The following is a 17844-nucleotide window of genomic DNA, read 5'->3' as shown; positions in this document are numbered from 1 at the left end:
GCCCCACAGTCCTGCAGTATTACGGACACCTCGTACTCACTGATTTAAAAAATAAATAAATACAATACTCTTCTCTCCTGCTCCGGTCTCTGCAGCGCTTCTCAGCAGCTCCACTGCCCTGCACACTGTGATACATGATGATGTGACGTCATCGCAACTGCTGCGTCAGAGGCAGAGGGGGAATTATGGGAGAGGGAGCGTCACATGATGCTTTCTCTTCCATTACTGCTTTCAACTGTATCGGCATCTATGAATCTATGAATGCGCGATGCGGGAGTGACGCTGGCACAGGGCCCCCCTGACTCATGGGCCATGGCGGCCGCATGGTGCGTCACTGGCTGACGGCACCTGGGAGCATGAGAGCCCTAGGCAAATGCCTAGTCTGCCTACCCCTAAAGCCGGCTCTGCCCATGCACAATCCAGGGCCGTGCTTAGGAGAAGTCAGGGATTAGGAATGTGATCGCTGCACGCGGTGTAAGAACCCATCTAGGGACGTCGGGGAGCTCGGGGTTGCACAGGGCAAGATTCAGAAGTGCCCCTTTAATCTTTCACCAGTGCAGTGTTTTCCTTCCCAAAACCACCCCTGCACTGGCCTGGAGAATTAAATTCACAAATCAATTTTACCATTAAATAAGTACCGCAAAAGCAAAATCCAAAAAACTATTTTCATCTCTAGCAGTAGAAAAGCTAGAAACGGCCCTCCACAACCAAGATATATGACACAACCACAATACACTCTGACAATTGATATGGAAATAATAGAATGTGATTCAACGGATTCCAATCAAATAGACTTTCTACCAGACTTTCTTTGTCAGATCTGCACCAAAATGTTATTTGTCGTAGTTATCAGTCAAGATATATTTGTTAAATAGTATATGCCCACGTTTTTCATACCATTTTTTATAAAAGTGTTTTTGCTGAAATTTACTATTGTAACTATTAAATATCGTTGATGTTATTCATTTTGTTATAATTTTAGTATCTGTTTTTACTGATATTTTTCAAGTCATAAAGAGAACTTTATATGAAAAATGGTAAAAACAATACAACCAGATTATACGGTGTAAAAAATAATAAAGAAAACTTTCTAATATATCTTATTAGAAAAGTTTGCTTTATTCTCCACCGCCTCCAAAACTCACCATTCTCACTAAAAACAGTTCAAATACATCTTGATCAAAATAAGACAAACTGTCAACAAAGTGACATGTCAAGATGCAGGATCTACTCAGCACAGTGACAGACCAGGCACACAGGGAGATTAAGCTGCAGCTTTCAGCAAATGTATTTCACTCTTATGATGGATTCACAGCTACAGTGTCCATTTTAGGACATGATCAGATATCAAAATCAAACATCAGAATGATGTCAGTTTGAGGCCAAATACCCTGTCTGACAAGTGATTCACGAAAAGCTATCAGTTAGTATCATTTGACTGGATAGATTAATGGTAAGGCATGAGCCTCTGAAACTACAGTGTTAGAGTTCAAATCCTGATAGGAATAAGAATTTATTTTTTTTAATTATGCCTATTTAGCACACAAACTACAGGGGTGTTTTACTTTAATATCTGACACTCTGATTGTCATCCTGATGTGTTTAGAGTTTCAGACACACTGTCTATTTGCATGGTAAATTACATAGCCAAAGTAAATTGGGAGTTTGCAGCCAGAACTTGGGTGGATGGAAATAAAAATTTACAATAAAGACATTTTATCATTAGACCCCTTTAAGAAATTATGCAAATATAAAGTCACTTGGAAATAGATATGTAGTAAATTAGTGCCTCCCAATTTACTTTGGCTATGTAATTTACCATGCAAGGGCTTGTCCCACGAACACGGTACATTTTAATTAATAGATCTTAGAATAAAATTAGCACATAATCACAAAAGGGGCATACTGGAATAATATAATGTTATGTAAGAGCAGTAAAAAGCATATGACCCAAAGGCCTACTTTAAGTATGTAAGAATAAAGGATAAAAAACCTTGAATTAATAAATAATACTGATAAAGTATGATGCCAACAAAAGTGCCCCCCAAACACCCACAGTGAATTCCTCCACAGTACCCGCCACACTCACGATAGGATGACCCTACTGCTCCCCCCCCCCCCGCAGCTTGTCCTGTAATGATAATCTCCTACTGATAAAACACTGCTTGCATTGAGACAGCAAAACACAGCCCAAGTAAATGACACATCGCTGGATTCAGGCTCTCTGCTCCTACATCATGGTGTTCTCAGATTACATAGGAAAACCCTTTTATGGCATGAGCAGAGCAATACTGTGAGAAATAGTACCAAACTTGTCACCTGGCATCATGCACCACTTCTTTTCAAAGAGAAACTTAATGAGACTAAAATGCTGCAAATGCTCAAAAAAATTCAGATGTGTACATGTTCTCTTTATATTATTTGGTGGGTCTGCTGATATAATACCTATATAAAAGGTGCAAAAAATAGTAGAAAAGTAAAGTTGTGTAAATATCAATGGAAAAAAATCTAACTTTACAGAATGAATACATGTCGCTGATCACATTCTGTTTTTACATCTATATTACAATAAACAGACATTTTGGGATGATAATGTACAATAGTATGTGGGAGTGGGTCACAGAATGAGAAACTGGAGCAGCAGAATGGGCCTCCCATTAGAAAGGCATCCATGGAATTTATAGATTTACTCAATTCTTTATTTTGCTTCTTAGAACTTAATCACTTGTACATTGAGAAAGAGCTCTGAAGTAAAATAATGTAGTAAATGTGGTCTTATGTGATCCTAAAGAGCTTTAGCAAATCACAAACTCTGCTGTGCTATGCCTGTATGCCCATACATGCGCCAAACATTTATCATTAATTTATCAGACATAAGCATACATAAAAGGTTAATTTTCCTGAAAAAAATACTTCCCATAGATACTACCAGGGTATCCGCCTCCAGTGCGTCCCAGCCATTACCACCATCTCTCATATAATACAGCCAGGCATCACAGGCTACAACGCTTGCAATTTCTAGTTGGTCATAGATATACTGCACTGGAAGCAAGGAAATCTCATTTAAGCCAGCTACTATAGCATCTTTAGGAGAAAATACTTACTTTGTGGTACAAGTTGTATAAGGAGCAGCAGAACTCCACCGAGAAGCATTGTTCCACACATTGAATAGCGCCTTGATACACGTCCAAGAAGCTGCCATGCTATAATATATGATGGAATTTCAATGGCAGCCAGAAGGAAGCAATTCAGAAATGGGTCACCATGCAGATTTGGGGTATTCAGGGAAACACCAAAATATCCAATAGATACAATCAACCTGGAATAGAATAATTTTTTATATTATATCACCATTCAATTCCAGAACGGTATACATGAAATACAAATCTCATGAACAAACATGGGTATACTGAGAGTGAGACTGGGTTTACCACTATAAGACTGATTTACCCCAGACAGGTCACAGTGCAACTTGTTACATGTAAACTTTACAGCTCATATAGTATGGTATAGGTTGTCTACAGTAATAAACCAATTATAGCCCCTCACCCAGCCTCAGGAAGCAGTTACAATTGAATAAAGTGATGGAAAGGAATCTTTTCCTCCTTTCAGCCCATGTGTATGTATCTCAGTGTAGATGGTTACTGTGAGGGCATCGTACTGTGTGGAGAGGCTATAGGTGCCATCATACTGAATAAGGGTAGCTTTCAGTGCCAGCAAACTGTGCTGAAGTCTGTGGAAGTCATCATACTGTGTACTGGGGGCTATGAGGACATAACACTGCATGGGATGGGACTGTGGGGGTAATTATACTATGTGGGGGGCTGTGAGGTCCATCATACAGTGTGAGCAGCTGTGGGTGGTATCATGAGGTGTGAGGGGGCTGTGGATGTATTACAATGTGTGAGGAGCTGTGGGGGCATTACACTATATATATCTTAATTGTAAAGTGCTGCGGAATATGTTGGCGCTATATAAATAAAAATTATTATTATTATATGGAGAGCTGTGAGGGATCGTACTGTGTATGTGGGGGAAAGGGGGGTGACTGGGTACTTATTTGGTGTCATCTGAAACAACGGATACTGGAAGCCTGTGCTAGCGTCTCTTCTGCGGTGTTGCTATCAGTGTGTCAAGAGTGGGAGAAGAGGGTTATATTGACAATCCAACACAATGGGCAGCACTTGGAACACAATTTATAAGTGGTAATAAACTTGTAAAAAACTCATGAAAGAATAAAGTTACGTTAAAACCAAGCACACCATTGTTTATCTTATGAAATTCTCAATAAGTTTGATTTGTCACATGACCCTTTTCCCATTGAAAAAAATAAAGTTGGATCCAAAATGGCAGACTTCAAAATGACCGCCATGATCACCACCCATCTGGAAAAGTTTTCCCCCTCCCATATACTAATGTGCCTCAAACAGGAAGTTGATATCACCAACCATTCCCATTTAATTTAGGTGTATCCATATAAATGGCCCACCCTGTAGAACTTTTACCCAAGGAGGGGAGCTCTCTCGGCCGGAATCCAGGAAGTGAGGACTGTAAGGAGACTGCATAGCTCTGAACTGTCAAGAGACAACTTGATTATACCCCTTTAAGATTTTCTGAACATTTGGATGTGTTACCTGCATTTACTGAGAGTGTTAGTGATGTGTACATCACTAACAACATCCTGAGATTCCATTTTTATAGCTTCATAACAGTACTAACAGTAAGGCCACTGTCACTCTGTGTTCTGCCATGTGCTACCATCATTTCCAGAGAATGTCATATGCAAATAGAACTTATGTAGTGCTGTTATCATGTAGGATTGATGGGTGTTGTGGGGGTTCTGTTTTAAAGGAGAAATAGTAACTGTCTGAAAGTGATTGCTACCTCTCTGAAAAATTATTTGGACTTTTGGTAAGGGTGTTGGCTGCCACCCATAATTAAAAAGTTGGTATGAAATCGTAATGCAGTTTTGGCTGAAGTAATAACTTAAAGGGTTTGGCCACTTTTTCTTGTTAGTGCAGTTTTCCTCACAGACTGCACCTCACTTCTGTCCATAAAATGGCTGCTGATGGAAGAGCACGCTACTGTAGCGCCACCGTCTCTGCCTCCCTCCCATGGCAGAGACGCCAATCCCCTCACCACCGCGGCCCCCTGGCCGGAGTGTCCCGCTCCTCTGTCCTCGTCACACGCTGACACTGCCTGAGGTACGCTGTCCTAAAGTGTTCCCGGCCAATAGCAGGATGAAACTGACTATTTAAGTCAGCTCCTCCAATATGGAGGTGCCTGTGCAACGTTGTAAGTTTGTTTCTTAACACTCTTGTTAGTTCTCAGATCCCAGTGCATGTACCTCCATTTACTTGCCTGTCTATCAGCAGTGCCCACCAGCCTGTCTACCAGCCGTGCCCACTAGCCTGTTTACCAGACGTGCTAGCCTGCCTGTCTAGCAGCTGTGACTGCCTGTATACCAGCCATGCAAGCTTGCCTGTCTACTAACCGTGCCCGCTTACCTGTCTACCAGCCGTGCCCGCCTGTCTACCAGCCATGCCCGCCTGCCGGTCTACCAGCCATGCCCGCCTGCCGGTCTACCAGCCATGCCCGCCTGCCTGTCTACTAACCGTGCCCGTTGGCCTGTCTACCAGCCGTGCTCGCTTCCTTCCCCTTTGGGGGTTAGCTGCCATCCACTGAAGGTCAGTCCTGGAGTAGCACCTGGTCTGGCTCCCTCATCTCTCCTTGGAACACGGAGTCATCAAGCCACTGTTTATCCGAGGTTGGACTTGGTGAGGTCCCTAGTTACGCCCCTTCCGGGCTCTCCTCGGTCCACGGCACAGTGGTTCCACCACCCATTCCGTTATAGCTACCAGCAGTTTCCTCCAATAGAAAAGAAGTTTTCCCGTGTGAGGTGTTTTACTAATTGAGGAGGCTCATAGAGCAGCCATGTTATGGACAGAAGTACTGGTCAGTTTGTGTGGAAAGCTGCACTAAGGCCAAGGCCCCATTATCAGTATTTGGTCAGTATTCAGTCAGTATTTTTTCTCAGCAGTGGGAGCTAAAACCAGGAGTGGGTGATAAATACAGAATTGGCGCACTTGTTTCTATCATACATTTTCTCTGATTGTTCCACTCCTCGTTTTGGCTCCCACTCCTGAGAAAAAATACTGACCGAATACTGACCAAATACTGATAGTGGGGTCATGGCTTAAAAGAGAAAGTGGCCAATCCCTTAAACCCCAAGGTGTTAGAGCCAGTTTCAGCCTTTATGCGACACCTTATTTTTACTTTTCTATTGTCACATTCCTGGAGCCATAACTTTTTCATTTTTTTGGTGACATAGTTATAATGGAGCTTGTTTTTTTTTAGGTACACAGAACTTATTAACAAACTATTAACTTTTTATGGGAAGAAAAAACAAAACAAAATTCTGCCACAAATTTTACCTTGTCGTGCTACACAAATAAAGTGTTAACTGTATAGTTTGGGTCAGTACAAATATGTTACCAAATTTACATAGCTTTATTTCTGTTTTATTACTTGTGTACAATTAATTCACTCTGTGAAAAAAATTATTTATTTTGGGGTCGCAATATTCTAAGAGCCAAAAGTTTCACAATTTTATGTCAGAGAAGCTGTAAGAGCGACAAGCTTTGATTTTCGTTGGTGATGGTGGTGGTCACTTTTTGATCACTTTTTATTAACTCTTTGCGAGGCAAAAGAAACAGAAAAAAAAACAGCAATTCTATTTTTTGTTTATTTATTTTTTAAAAACGCCAATCACCATTCAGTATAATTGTCATGTTATCTTTATTATGTGGGTCAATACAATCACACAAGTACCAAATTTAATTTACATAGGTTTGCTTATGTTTTGGTGCTTATGCACAGGGAATTACTTGAAAAAAACAACACATTTTTTTGGTGACCATATTCTGACATCCATAACTTTAGTTTTCCATAGATGGAGCGGTATATAAGGGCTTGTTTTTGAAGGAAAACCTGTCGTTTTTACTGCCTTCACTTTTTGGTATATGTCATAAAAATATCAAGAAAATATTACGGATTTCTCTCTCCCCCCTGAAACCCTCCCTTCCCTCCTCTATACCATTTGTCAAAGGAAAAGAGCTGACACTTCGGCAAGTTGCTTCTATGCAAATTAGCACACACAGGAGAAGTGGCTAAGAGGCAGATGCTAGCGCAAAGGGTACTACCAACCCAATTAACATGCGAGTGTATGACACAGGCCTGTGATAAATTTACACCTAGGTGAGGAAGATTTAGTCCCTGGCTTCAAAAGAATTCAACAGAAATCTGAAGTCTGTCCGGCACCGACACAAAATATGGAATATCTAAAGTTCTATACCTCCGATAATAATGGGGCCCATATTTTTAGTGGCAGGGTCAGCTAAGGAACAATATGCATAATTTTCCGTATGCCCCTCCAAAGAGCGATAATGCAAAAGTACAAAATAACAGACCACAGCTATGTCATGTGTGTAAAGAAAGGCAAATTCATAATGGAAAATATGGTATCACTTTCGGGCTTCTGCAATCAACCAGAGAGAAGTTATCGCAGAAGCCAGATATTTTTAATAAAAATATGAAGGCTGGAGCCCAGCCCACGTGATGTCATTACAGAAGAGTGTGTGGGCAGGTCCCCCCTTCGGCATAAAAGACCCGACCGAAGATGGGTCAGCACTCATGTTGGAAGTACATATTTATGTGTAACACGGATCACGTTCGCTGAACGGGCATAGGACCAACTATACCGAGTCGCCTCTGCGATCTTTATAGTAAGTTCTTCTTTCATTCTATTTTATTTTTGAAACCGTATATTCTGTACTCTAAATGTCTCCTTTTGTAAAACCTTTTGTGTATTTTTCATAAACACTGCCTCCCTTTTGGATTAAATATAAAATTTAATAGTCCTGTTTCTTTTATTCTGTAAGCGTTCCCTCCCCTCAAGCCATACGCTACCAGAAAGCAGGCGTCCGACCAGGCCTGTATTATAGCTCAAATTTGGTCGGTGGTGGCAGCGAATAACAATAAGTGGGCTATCGTGAAGCTGGCAGTGATCATACACGTATTCCCTGTGTTGGAATCCGGAGGTGTGTACGCCATACGCTCACTGCGCGCTTGCCGATACCTATGTAGTGAGTAATCGAGATCGTGTGCGCGAATCTCTGCTCAATCCTGACAGAGTGACGGCAGCGGTGGAATATTGTGTGATTTCCCCAGTGTCATCCTTGTGACGTCCCTGACAGTATGTATTATTTTTCTGATCATTGTTTAATTAATTTTTTGGTAGTAGGTATGAACAAAAAACATTAAATTTAATTACATTTAAATGTAATTGTTACCTTTATTCTGTGGGTGGATACGAATATGTCCATACCAATTTATCCTTTTTTTAATGCCTTACTACTTTTTCACAAGAAAAATCTATTTTTGGCCTAAAAATTCCATATTGTAAGAGTCCAAACTTTTCCGTTTTCTGTTTACAGAACTGTATGAGGACTTGTTTTTTTTGCGTAATGAGTTATAGTTTTATTTATACCATTGTGGAATACATATTGAGCCAAGACTAATAAAAATTGGCATCTATATAATAATTTTTCATAGATTTTTTTTAACAACATTCAACACTTGGTATGAAAATTGATAGTTTTATAGTACAGGTCGTTAGAAATGTGGCATTACCAAATATGTGACTTTTTGTGAGGGTTTTTTTTTTTTTTAAAGATAAACTGTAGCATCGGCGTCTCTGCCCCCTGACAGGCAGAGACGCCGTCCCCCTTACCGCCGCGCTCCTGTCCCGGCGTCTTCCGGCTCTCCTGCTGCTGCCGGCGCGCGCAGCTTCCCGAGCACTGTGCTTAGGGCGCGCTCCCTCCCTCTTAAAGGAACCGCGCGCGCGCCGTCCTAAGGAGTCCCCGGCCAATGGCCAGAAGACTTCTCATATAAAAGGCACCTCCTCCAGAATGGAGGTGCCCGTGCAAGGTTGTTGCTCTGTGTACTAACTCTGCTTCAGCCCTCGGGTCCCGCTGCCAGTCTGACTACCAGTCCAGTCCGCTAGCCTGACTACCAGTCCAGTCCGCCCGCCCGACTACCAGTCCAGCCCAACAGTCTTCTTACAGCCCAGCCCGGCAGTCTGTCTATGGGCTTGGCCAGTCCGCTTATCCGGAGCCTTTACCTGCTACCTGTCTCCGCCAGCCAAGTACACTCTCCAGCCCGACAGTCTGCCTACGATCCAACTCGCCAGTCTGTCTATGGGCCAGGATAGTCTGCCTGCCCGGAGAACGTACCAGTTACCCGCCGTGCCTACCAGCCTGCCTACCTGGAGGCTCCTGCCAGTTACCCGTGGTGTCTGCCAGTCCGTCTACCGGGATCACCCGTCAGCCTGCCTGCCGTGCTCATCTGTTGTATCCCTGCCTTCTGACCCATGGGAGTCACCTGCTCTCGTACAAGGACTGGCCCAGAGTAGCACCTGGTCCCTCTGCTCAGTCCTTCCCTGGTTCACGGAGTCGATTGAGCCGCCGTGCGACCTTGGTCAGTCCGAATTGATACCTAGTTACGCCCCTCTGGTCCCTCCTTGCACCGCAGCACAGAGGTTCCACCACCCGGATCCGTAACATAAACAATTTTTTTGTTATTAAAACTAATATTATGATTATTTTTTTATAACACTAACAAACATTTTTTTTTTGCTTTTCTTCTTACAGTACTTGCTAGTCTCACAAGGGGACATGGACCTATTGATTGCCTCGATAAAGCAGTGTAGTACTAAGTTGACTGACAGACAATCAGACCCCACCTACGCGGGATTTGATCGGCTGATAGATATGGCAGGGCAGACACGGAGGCCATTGTTGGGCCTCTTTGTTGCCATAACAACCACCGAAAGCTGCAGGGGTGCCAATGGGCCAAAAATAGGAGTGATCTCCCTTTGTCCAACTCCTCACATACCGCTGTCACTACTGGGGTTAAAGTGCTGAGATAGGCACTGTGTCAGGTCTCATCACATGTAGCAGGTACCTGTATAACAGCCAACTCTTGCTGCGGATGGCATGGGCACATGAGTCATAACTGTTTACCCGATTGTGGGAAATTACCTTCAATCTGGATGTACAGTTAAGTCCATTTGTGGGAAGGGGCAAATGACGCATATATGTAAAGTCCAATGTAGTAGGATATTTCCACATACTGGTCATATCACCTTTTGTGACACAAATATGGAGTATATCTTCTAGGTGAGAATATGTGATATAGCCCTCGAGCATGTGAGGCAGGAAATGGAGGCCGAGCTGTGGATACCAGTCTTAGCATTTATTACCATCACTCTCACATTGTCAAATGTTTTCTAACAAATGTCATGCCCATACACTATTTTATCTGAAGACATTACTCACCACAACAAGATTGTAAGCAGTGTGATGAGTCGTATGTTGTGGGTTTTCAATAAATCCAAGATGGTATATCGTCTGTTGTGGCGCTGCATGGTGTCATCCAGCTATGAAGAGATATAGATATCCTCAGCAAAGGATCTGACACAGGAATGTATCTGCTCCACACAGACGCTATCACATACTTTACCTCAGCAGTCTTAAAGATGACGGCAGGTGCTGTTACTTTATTTTGTTTTGCCGCCTTCCTTATTATAGCCTCGGCTTCTTCTATCCTTCCCTGCGTGATCAGCCATTGTGGAGATTCTGGAATAATCCTGGAAGAGAACAATTCAAGAAGAAGTCTTACTTTCCTTGCACTCCCTACTTGTCCATCTACGCATGTGCTTTAATGTTATTTAATATTCCATTTATTCTGTATTTGCCATAGACATTGCATTGTTGTCGCATTTGTGTATGCCGCATATGGGCCAGTACTTATTTCACATGTGTGCGCCATTTTCCTTATGTGAAAATATCACGCACACTAGGTGGAATCTGCGCATGCGCTGAGAAAGACATTTTGTATTTTGCCTTGTAATTGGCACTTGCCTGGGTGCCGCTGTGTATGCTGTTATTGCGCAGACGCCGACTATTCAGCTTGGTACGGAGTCTGCGCATTACAATACTGAATACTTTTTTTTAATTTCATTCATTCTGTATGTGCCATTGGTATTTTATTGTTGCCGCACTTGTGCGTGCATACATGGGCCAGTACTCACTTTACATATGTGTGCTGTTATTTATTACATTACTTGCGCTAGGTGATATCTGTGCATGCACTGGGAAATCCATCTTATATCCTGACTTACAATGGGCACTGGCGCGTGCTCCGATGATGTATCTGGCGACCTTTCACAATAATTTCTGGTGTGCGCATGCGCACGGTTAACCTTCACTTAACTTTATTACAATTTGCCTTAATTGACAAGCGTCATGGAGTCACATGAGACAGCTCCTACCTCCCTTGGCTAGAACTTATCAAGGAGATATATATATATTATATATATATATATATATATGTCTGTGTGAGCCACTTGCAGTTACATTTCTGCCCCTGATGAAGCCACACCCCTAGTCGCGATATGTGTGGTTATCCCTTTTCTGTTCATGTACCATCATACAGGTTACCTCAATTTGCCTAATTTTAACCTTGTCCTATATTTTCAATAGCTTTCACAGTTGTGCTGACAGTAAGTCTTTTTCAGTATTCTAATCATCTTTGCTTCATATGCACATGCTGCATTATTTGGTCATCTAGAATGTTTATTCATTTGGTGTAAATATGTTGTATACTCATTTTTTTGAGCAATGCTTATCTAAAATTCCTCATCTTAAGAATGCACATTAGCCATTGGGCTCAGGTACTATCAGCTGTTTGTTTTGATTTATTTCCTATTACATTGGTTCCAATTATAAGTCTTTGCATTGCTGATCTAGCTTTATGGCATACTTTGATATGTTCCTAATATAGTTAGAACAATTGATGATTTCCTCATATTAGCAGACAGTTTAGATCTAAAGCTCTATAGTGGCTTGGTCTGGACATTTATTATAGCCATTGTGCCTTTTAACCCCTTAAGGACAAAGCCAATTATGTACTTAATGACCAAGCCAATTTTTACAATTCTGACCACCGTCACTTTATGTGGTAATTACTCTGGAACGCTTCAACGGATCCCCCTGATTCGGAGAGTGTTTTTTTGTGACATATTGTACTTCATGATTGTGGTAAAATTTCGTCGATATCACTTGCGTTTATTTGTGAAAAAATGAAATTTGACGAAAATGTTGAAAATTTTGCAATTTTCAAACTTTGAATTTTTATGCCCTTAAATCAGAGAGATATGTCACACAAAATAGTTAATAAATAACATTTCCCACATGTCTACTTTACATCAGCACAATTTTGGAACCAAAATGTTTTTTTTGTTAGGAAGTTATAAGGGTTAAAAGTTGACCAGCGATTTCTCATTTTTCCAACAAAATTTACAACACCATTTTTTTTTAGGGACCACATCACATTTGAAGTGACTTTGAGGGGTCTACATGACAGAATATACCCAAAAGTATACCCAAAACCAGGGGAGGAGTCCTGAGGAGATAATTTGCATATTCCCACTGCATTTTGGGGTAAGTGAAGAGTCTCCGCGAGCTCAAAGAACACTGGATTTTGGCTGTTGGAGCTGAAAAGAGGACGTCGGTAAACCAGGGGAGGAGTCCTGAGGAGATAATTTGCATATTCCCACTGCATTTTGGGGTAAGTGAAGAGTCTCCGCGAGCTCAAAGAACACTGGATTTTGGCTGTTGGAGCTGAAAAGAGGACGTCGGTAAACCAGGGGAGGAGTCCTGAGGAGATAATTTGCATATTCCCACTGCATTTTGGGGTAAGTGAAGAGTCTCCGCGAGCTCAAAGAACACTGGATTTTGGCTGTTGGAGCTGAAAAGAGGACATCGGTAAACCATGGGAGGAGTCCTGAGGAGATAATTTGCATATTCCCACTGCATTTTGGGGTAAGTGAAGAGTCTCCGCGAGCTCAAAGAACACTGGATTTTGGCTGTTGGAGCTGAAAAGAGGACGTCGGTAAACCAGGGGAGGAGTCCTGAGGAGATAATTTGCATATTCCCACTGCATTTTGGGGTAAGTGGAGAGTCTCCGCGAGCTCAAAGAACACTGGATTTTGGCTGTTGGAGCTGAAAAGAGGACGTCGGTAAACCAGGGGAGGAGTCCTGAGGAGATAATTTGTATATTCCCACTGCATTTTGGGGTAAGTGAATAGTCTCCGCGAGCTCAAAGAACACTGGATTTTGGCTGTTGGAGCTGAAAAGAGGACATCGGTAAACCGCTTTTTTCACTGTTTTCAGAACATTAACAGTAAGAACATGGAAGAGTCCAGGAGCCATTTGGTGAGCTGCATATCCTGCTACATGTTCACAGACTTGCCAGTGGAAAAGCCAAACTTCACATGCCAGAAATGCAAGCTTGTGTCCCTGTTGGAGGAAAAGTTGCGAAATCTAGAAGAGAGGTTAACTACCTTGAAAATCATTAAGGAAGGTGAAGAGTTCTTAGACAGAGCAGAATTATCTCTTCATGATACTGAAAGAGAAGAAATTCGAACTGCGCCTGATGAAACAGAGGAATGGAAGCATGTGACCCACAGAAGCAGGAGGATCGAGAGGCAGTCAGCACCCATACTGCTCAGGAACCAGTACCAGGCTCTCACGCAGGAGAACCATGAAGAAATACAGCAAAATAACACTTTGCCAGCAATGAATAACCTTGTAAGCCCTCAGAATCCTCCTGGATGGAGAAAGAAGAATGTTGTGAAGAAAAAACGGAGAGTGGTGGTCATGGGGGATTCCCTGCTAAGAGGAACAGAGGCCGCTATCTGCAGACCAGACATAACCTCAAGAGAAATGTGCTGTCTTCCAGGAGCAAAAATTAAAGATGTGTCTGACAGGATATCAAGACTCTTCAGACCTACAGATCACTACCCATTCCGGCTAATACATGTGGGGACAAATGACACCGCAAGAAAGGACCTGGAAACCATCTGCAGTGACTTTGAAGACTTAGGCAAGAAAGTGAAAGAATTGGGAGCGTAGGTGGTCTTCTCATCCATCCTCCCAGTGGATGGCCATGGAACAATGAGGTGGAATAAGATTCTACAGGTGAACAACTGGCTACGTCGATGGTGTCGTCAACAAGGATTTGGATTTCTGGATCACGGAATGAATTACCTATACGATGGACTACTTGCTAGAGATGGGGTGCACCTTACGAAGACTGGAAAACGTGTATTTGGAAGTCGCCTTGCTACACTCATCAGGAGAGCTTTAAACTAGAACAATGTGGGAAGGGAAGCAAAAGGCCAGAAAAAGCCATACAGCTGACAAATACTATTGAGATCTCTGCTACTGGAAGTGGAATTGAAGAACAAAGACAAAACAATTTAAATAATAAAAATATGGGAGGAAGAGAAACCAATCAAAAACTAAAATGTTTTTATACAAATGCACAAAGCATGGGCAACAAACAAGGAGAATTGGAACTACTAATGCAGGAAAAGGAATATGATGTCATTGGAATCACTGAGACTTGGTGGGACGATACACATAATTGGAATACAAGGCTAAAAGGATACAACTTATTTGCAAGAAACAGACTTGATAAACGAGGAGGAGGTGTCGCATTGTATGTTAGAAAAGCGTATATCTGCACAGAGATTGAAGCTTCAGAGACTGGGAGTTCTGTGGAAACTGTTTGGGTAAGAATACAAGGAGAGAACAACGGAAAGGACACCATTGCAGGCATTTACTACAGGCCACCTGGGCAAGCTGAAGATATGGATGAACTCTTTATGTATCAAATGACCAAGTTCTCCAAAAAATATGACGTAGTGGTCATGGAAGATTTCAACTATCCAGACATTTGTTGGGAATCTCTCTCAAGTAAAACTAACAGGTCAAGCAAATTCTTATCCTCTCTTGCTGACAACTTTATCTTCCAAAAGGTAGGGGAGAAAACAAGGGGATCTGCTACTTTGGATCTAATCCTTATAAACAGGGAGGAAATGGTTGAGGAGGTAAAGGTGGCTGGGACCCTAGGAGGCAGCGATCATGCTATTATAGAATTTTGGATAACTAGAGGAGGAAGACATGTGAAGACTCAAACTTCAAGGTTAGATTTTAGAAAGGCAGATTTTAAGAGTCTCAGAAAGAGAATAGGAGGGATCCAATGGCTGGATGTCCTTAAGGACAAAAATGTCCAGGAAGGATGGGAAATTTTTAAAAATGAGATTCTCAAAGCACAATCGTTAACAATCCCGAAAAGTAGGAAGAATGGGAAGCATTTAAGGAAACCAGGATGGATGAACACAGAACTTAAACACATGCTAAAAAGAAAGAAAGAAATGTTTATTAAATGGAAAGAGGGAGGCATATCTATAGAAGATTATAATGCAGTCTGCAGATCCTGCAGGGCACGTATTAGGTTAGCTAAAGCTGACAATGAATTAAGGCTTGCAAGAGATGTCAAAAGCAATAAAAAAGGATTTTGGGGGTATGTCAAAAGTAAAAGAAAAGTCAAAGATGCTATAGGATTTTTACAGGATGAAAATGGAGAAATGGTAAGAGAGGATGTTGAGAAGGCCGAACTTTTTAACTCCTATTTTGCATCTGTTTTTTCTCAGAAAGAAAATGTAACATCAACTGATCTTCACTGTCCTTTTAAAGGAATAGAGGAATCCAAGTTATCTGTAAACAGAAAGATTGTGAGGGAATATTTAGCTAACATAAATGAGTTCAAGTCTCCAGGTCCAGATGAATTACACCCCAGAGTACTGAAGGAGATCATAGAAGAAATTTTAGAACCACTCTCCATAATCTTTGAAAATTCTTGGAGAACAGGAGAAGTCCCAGAAGACTGGAGAAGAGCAAATGTTGTTCCTATCTTCAAAAAGGGGAAGAAGGTGGACCCAGGGAACTATAGGCCGGTGAGTCTGACTTCTATACCAGGAAAGATCTTTGAACAAATTATTAAACAACATGTATATAAGTACCTGGATAAGAATGAAGTGATTAACCAGAGTCAGCATGGGTTTGTAACTAACAAGTCATGTCAGACTAACTTAATTTCCTTCTATGACAGAATCACTGACTGGGTGGATCAGGGAAATGCTGTAGATATAGTATATCTTGACTTCAGCAAAGCATTTGACAAAGTATCTCACACCATCCTTATTGAAAAAATGACCAAGTATGCAATGGACCAGGCAACTGTTAGGTGGATTCATAACTGGCTTAGTGATCGGACTCAAAGGGTGGTTGTAAATGGCTTCACATCCAGCTGGATGAATGTCTCAAGTGGGGTACCACAGGGCTCCGTCCTGGGACCTGTATTGTTCAACATCTTTATCAATGATTTAGATGAAGGAATTGAGGGTAAACTGATTAAATTTGCTGATGACACAAAGCTAGGAGGGATAGCTAATACTAGAGAAGAGAGAGAGAGGATTCAAAAAGACCTAAATAAACTGGAGCAGTGGGCAGCAACCAACAGAATGGTTTTTAACAGGGAAAAATGCAAAGTACTACATCTGGGCAATAAAAATGAAAAAAGCATATACAGAATGGGAGGAATAGAGCTAAGCAACAGTACATGTGAAAAAGACTTAGGTATACTAATAGATCATAGACTGAACATGAGTCAACAGTGTGATGCAGCAGCAAAAAAGGCAAATACAATTCTGGGATGTATTAACAGAAGCATACAGTCTAGATCACGTGAAGTCATTATTGGTCTTTACTCCTCTTTGGTCAGACCTCATCTGGAATACTGTGTACAGTTTTGGGCACCACATTTTAAAAAAGACATAGACAAACTGGAGCAAGTTCAGAGAAGAGCGACCAGAATGGTGACTGGTCTGCAAACCATGTCCTATGAGGAACGGTTGCAGGATTTGGGAATGTTTAGCTTGCAAAAAAGAAGACTGAGAGGAGACTTAATAGCTGTCTACAAATATGTCAAGGGCTGTCACATTGTAGAAGGATCATCTTTATTCTCATTTGCACAAGGAAAGACTAGAAGCAATGGGATGAAACTAAATGGGAGGAGACACAGATTAGATATTAGAAAAAACTTTTTGACAGTTAGGGTGATTAATGAGTGGAACAGGCTGCCACGAGAGGTGGTGAGTTCCCCTTCAATGGACGTCTTCAAACAGAGGCTGGACAGAAATCTGTCTGAGATGATTTAGTGAATCCTGCTTTGAGCAGGGGGTTGGACCAGATGACCCAGGAGGTCCCCTCCAACTCTACCATTCTATGATTCTATGATTAAGTGACACCATTCTAAAAACTCCATCATTCAAGGTGCTCAAAACCACATTCAAGAAGTTTATTAACCCTTCACGTGCTTCACAGGAACTGAAGCAACGTGGATAGAAAAAATTAATATTTAACTTTTTTTTCACACAAATTTTACTTCAGGCCCCAAATTTTTAATTCTCTCAAGAGAAAATGAGCTCCAAAATTTGTTGTGCAATTTCTCCTGAGTAAGCCGATACCCCATATGTGGGGAAAACCAATGTGTGGTGAGCACTTTGAACCCCCAGGAGCTTCACAGAAGTTTATAACATTGAGCATAAAAATAAAATTTTCACATATTTCCCACAAAAATGTTTTTCAGCCTCCAAATTTGCGTTTTCATAAGGGTAAAAGAAGAAATTGCATCATAAAATTTGTTGCGCAATTTCTCCTGAGTAAGCAGATACCCCATATGTGGGGGAAAACCACTGTTTGGGAGCACGGCAGGGCTCGGAAGGGAAGGCGCGCCATTTCACTTTTTGAATGTAAAATTTGCTTTCAATAATTATCGGACGCCATGTCAAGTTTTGGGAGCCCTTGATGCGCC

The 17844-nt window shown here is 41.7% G+C and overlaps 1 protein-coding gene across 1 annotated transcript in view; it reads right to left on the bottom strand.

Moving 5' to 3' along the window:
- LOC141165534 (solute carrier family 22 member 4-like) overlaps positions 1–17844 on the bottom strand; it is a 135386-nt gene that overhangs the window by 26346 nt on the left and 91196 nt on the right. Inside the window, exons 5-7 of the mRNA XM_073651207.1 lie at positions 10582–10708; positions 10398–10498; positions 3105–3319 (exon numbers count right to left, since the gene is read on the bottom strand). Of these exons, the coding sequence (XP_073507308.1) occupies positions 3105–3319; positions 10398–10498; positions 10582–10708 (443 nt within the window). The remainder of the gene's footprint in view (positions 1–3104; positions 3320–10397; positions 10499–10581; positions 10709–17844) is intronic.

This window comes from Phyllobates terribilis, unplaced genomic scaffold, assembly GCF_046119375.1.
Source record: "Phyllobates terribilis strain yellow unplaced genomic scaffold, ASM4611937v1 Scaffold_11__3_contigs__length_659146591, whole genome shotgun sequence".
Taxonomy (NCBI): domain Eukaryota; kingdom Metazoa; phylum Chordata; class Amphibia; order Anura; family Dendrobatidae; genus Phyllobates; species Phyllobates terribilis.
The sequence above is the reverse complement of the archived record's forward strand: the minus strand, read 5'-3'. Positions and strand labels throughout refer to the sequence as shown.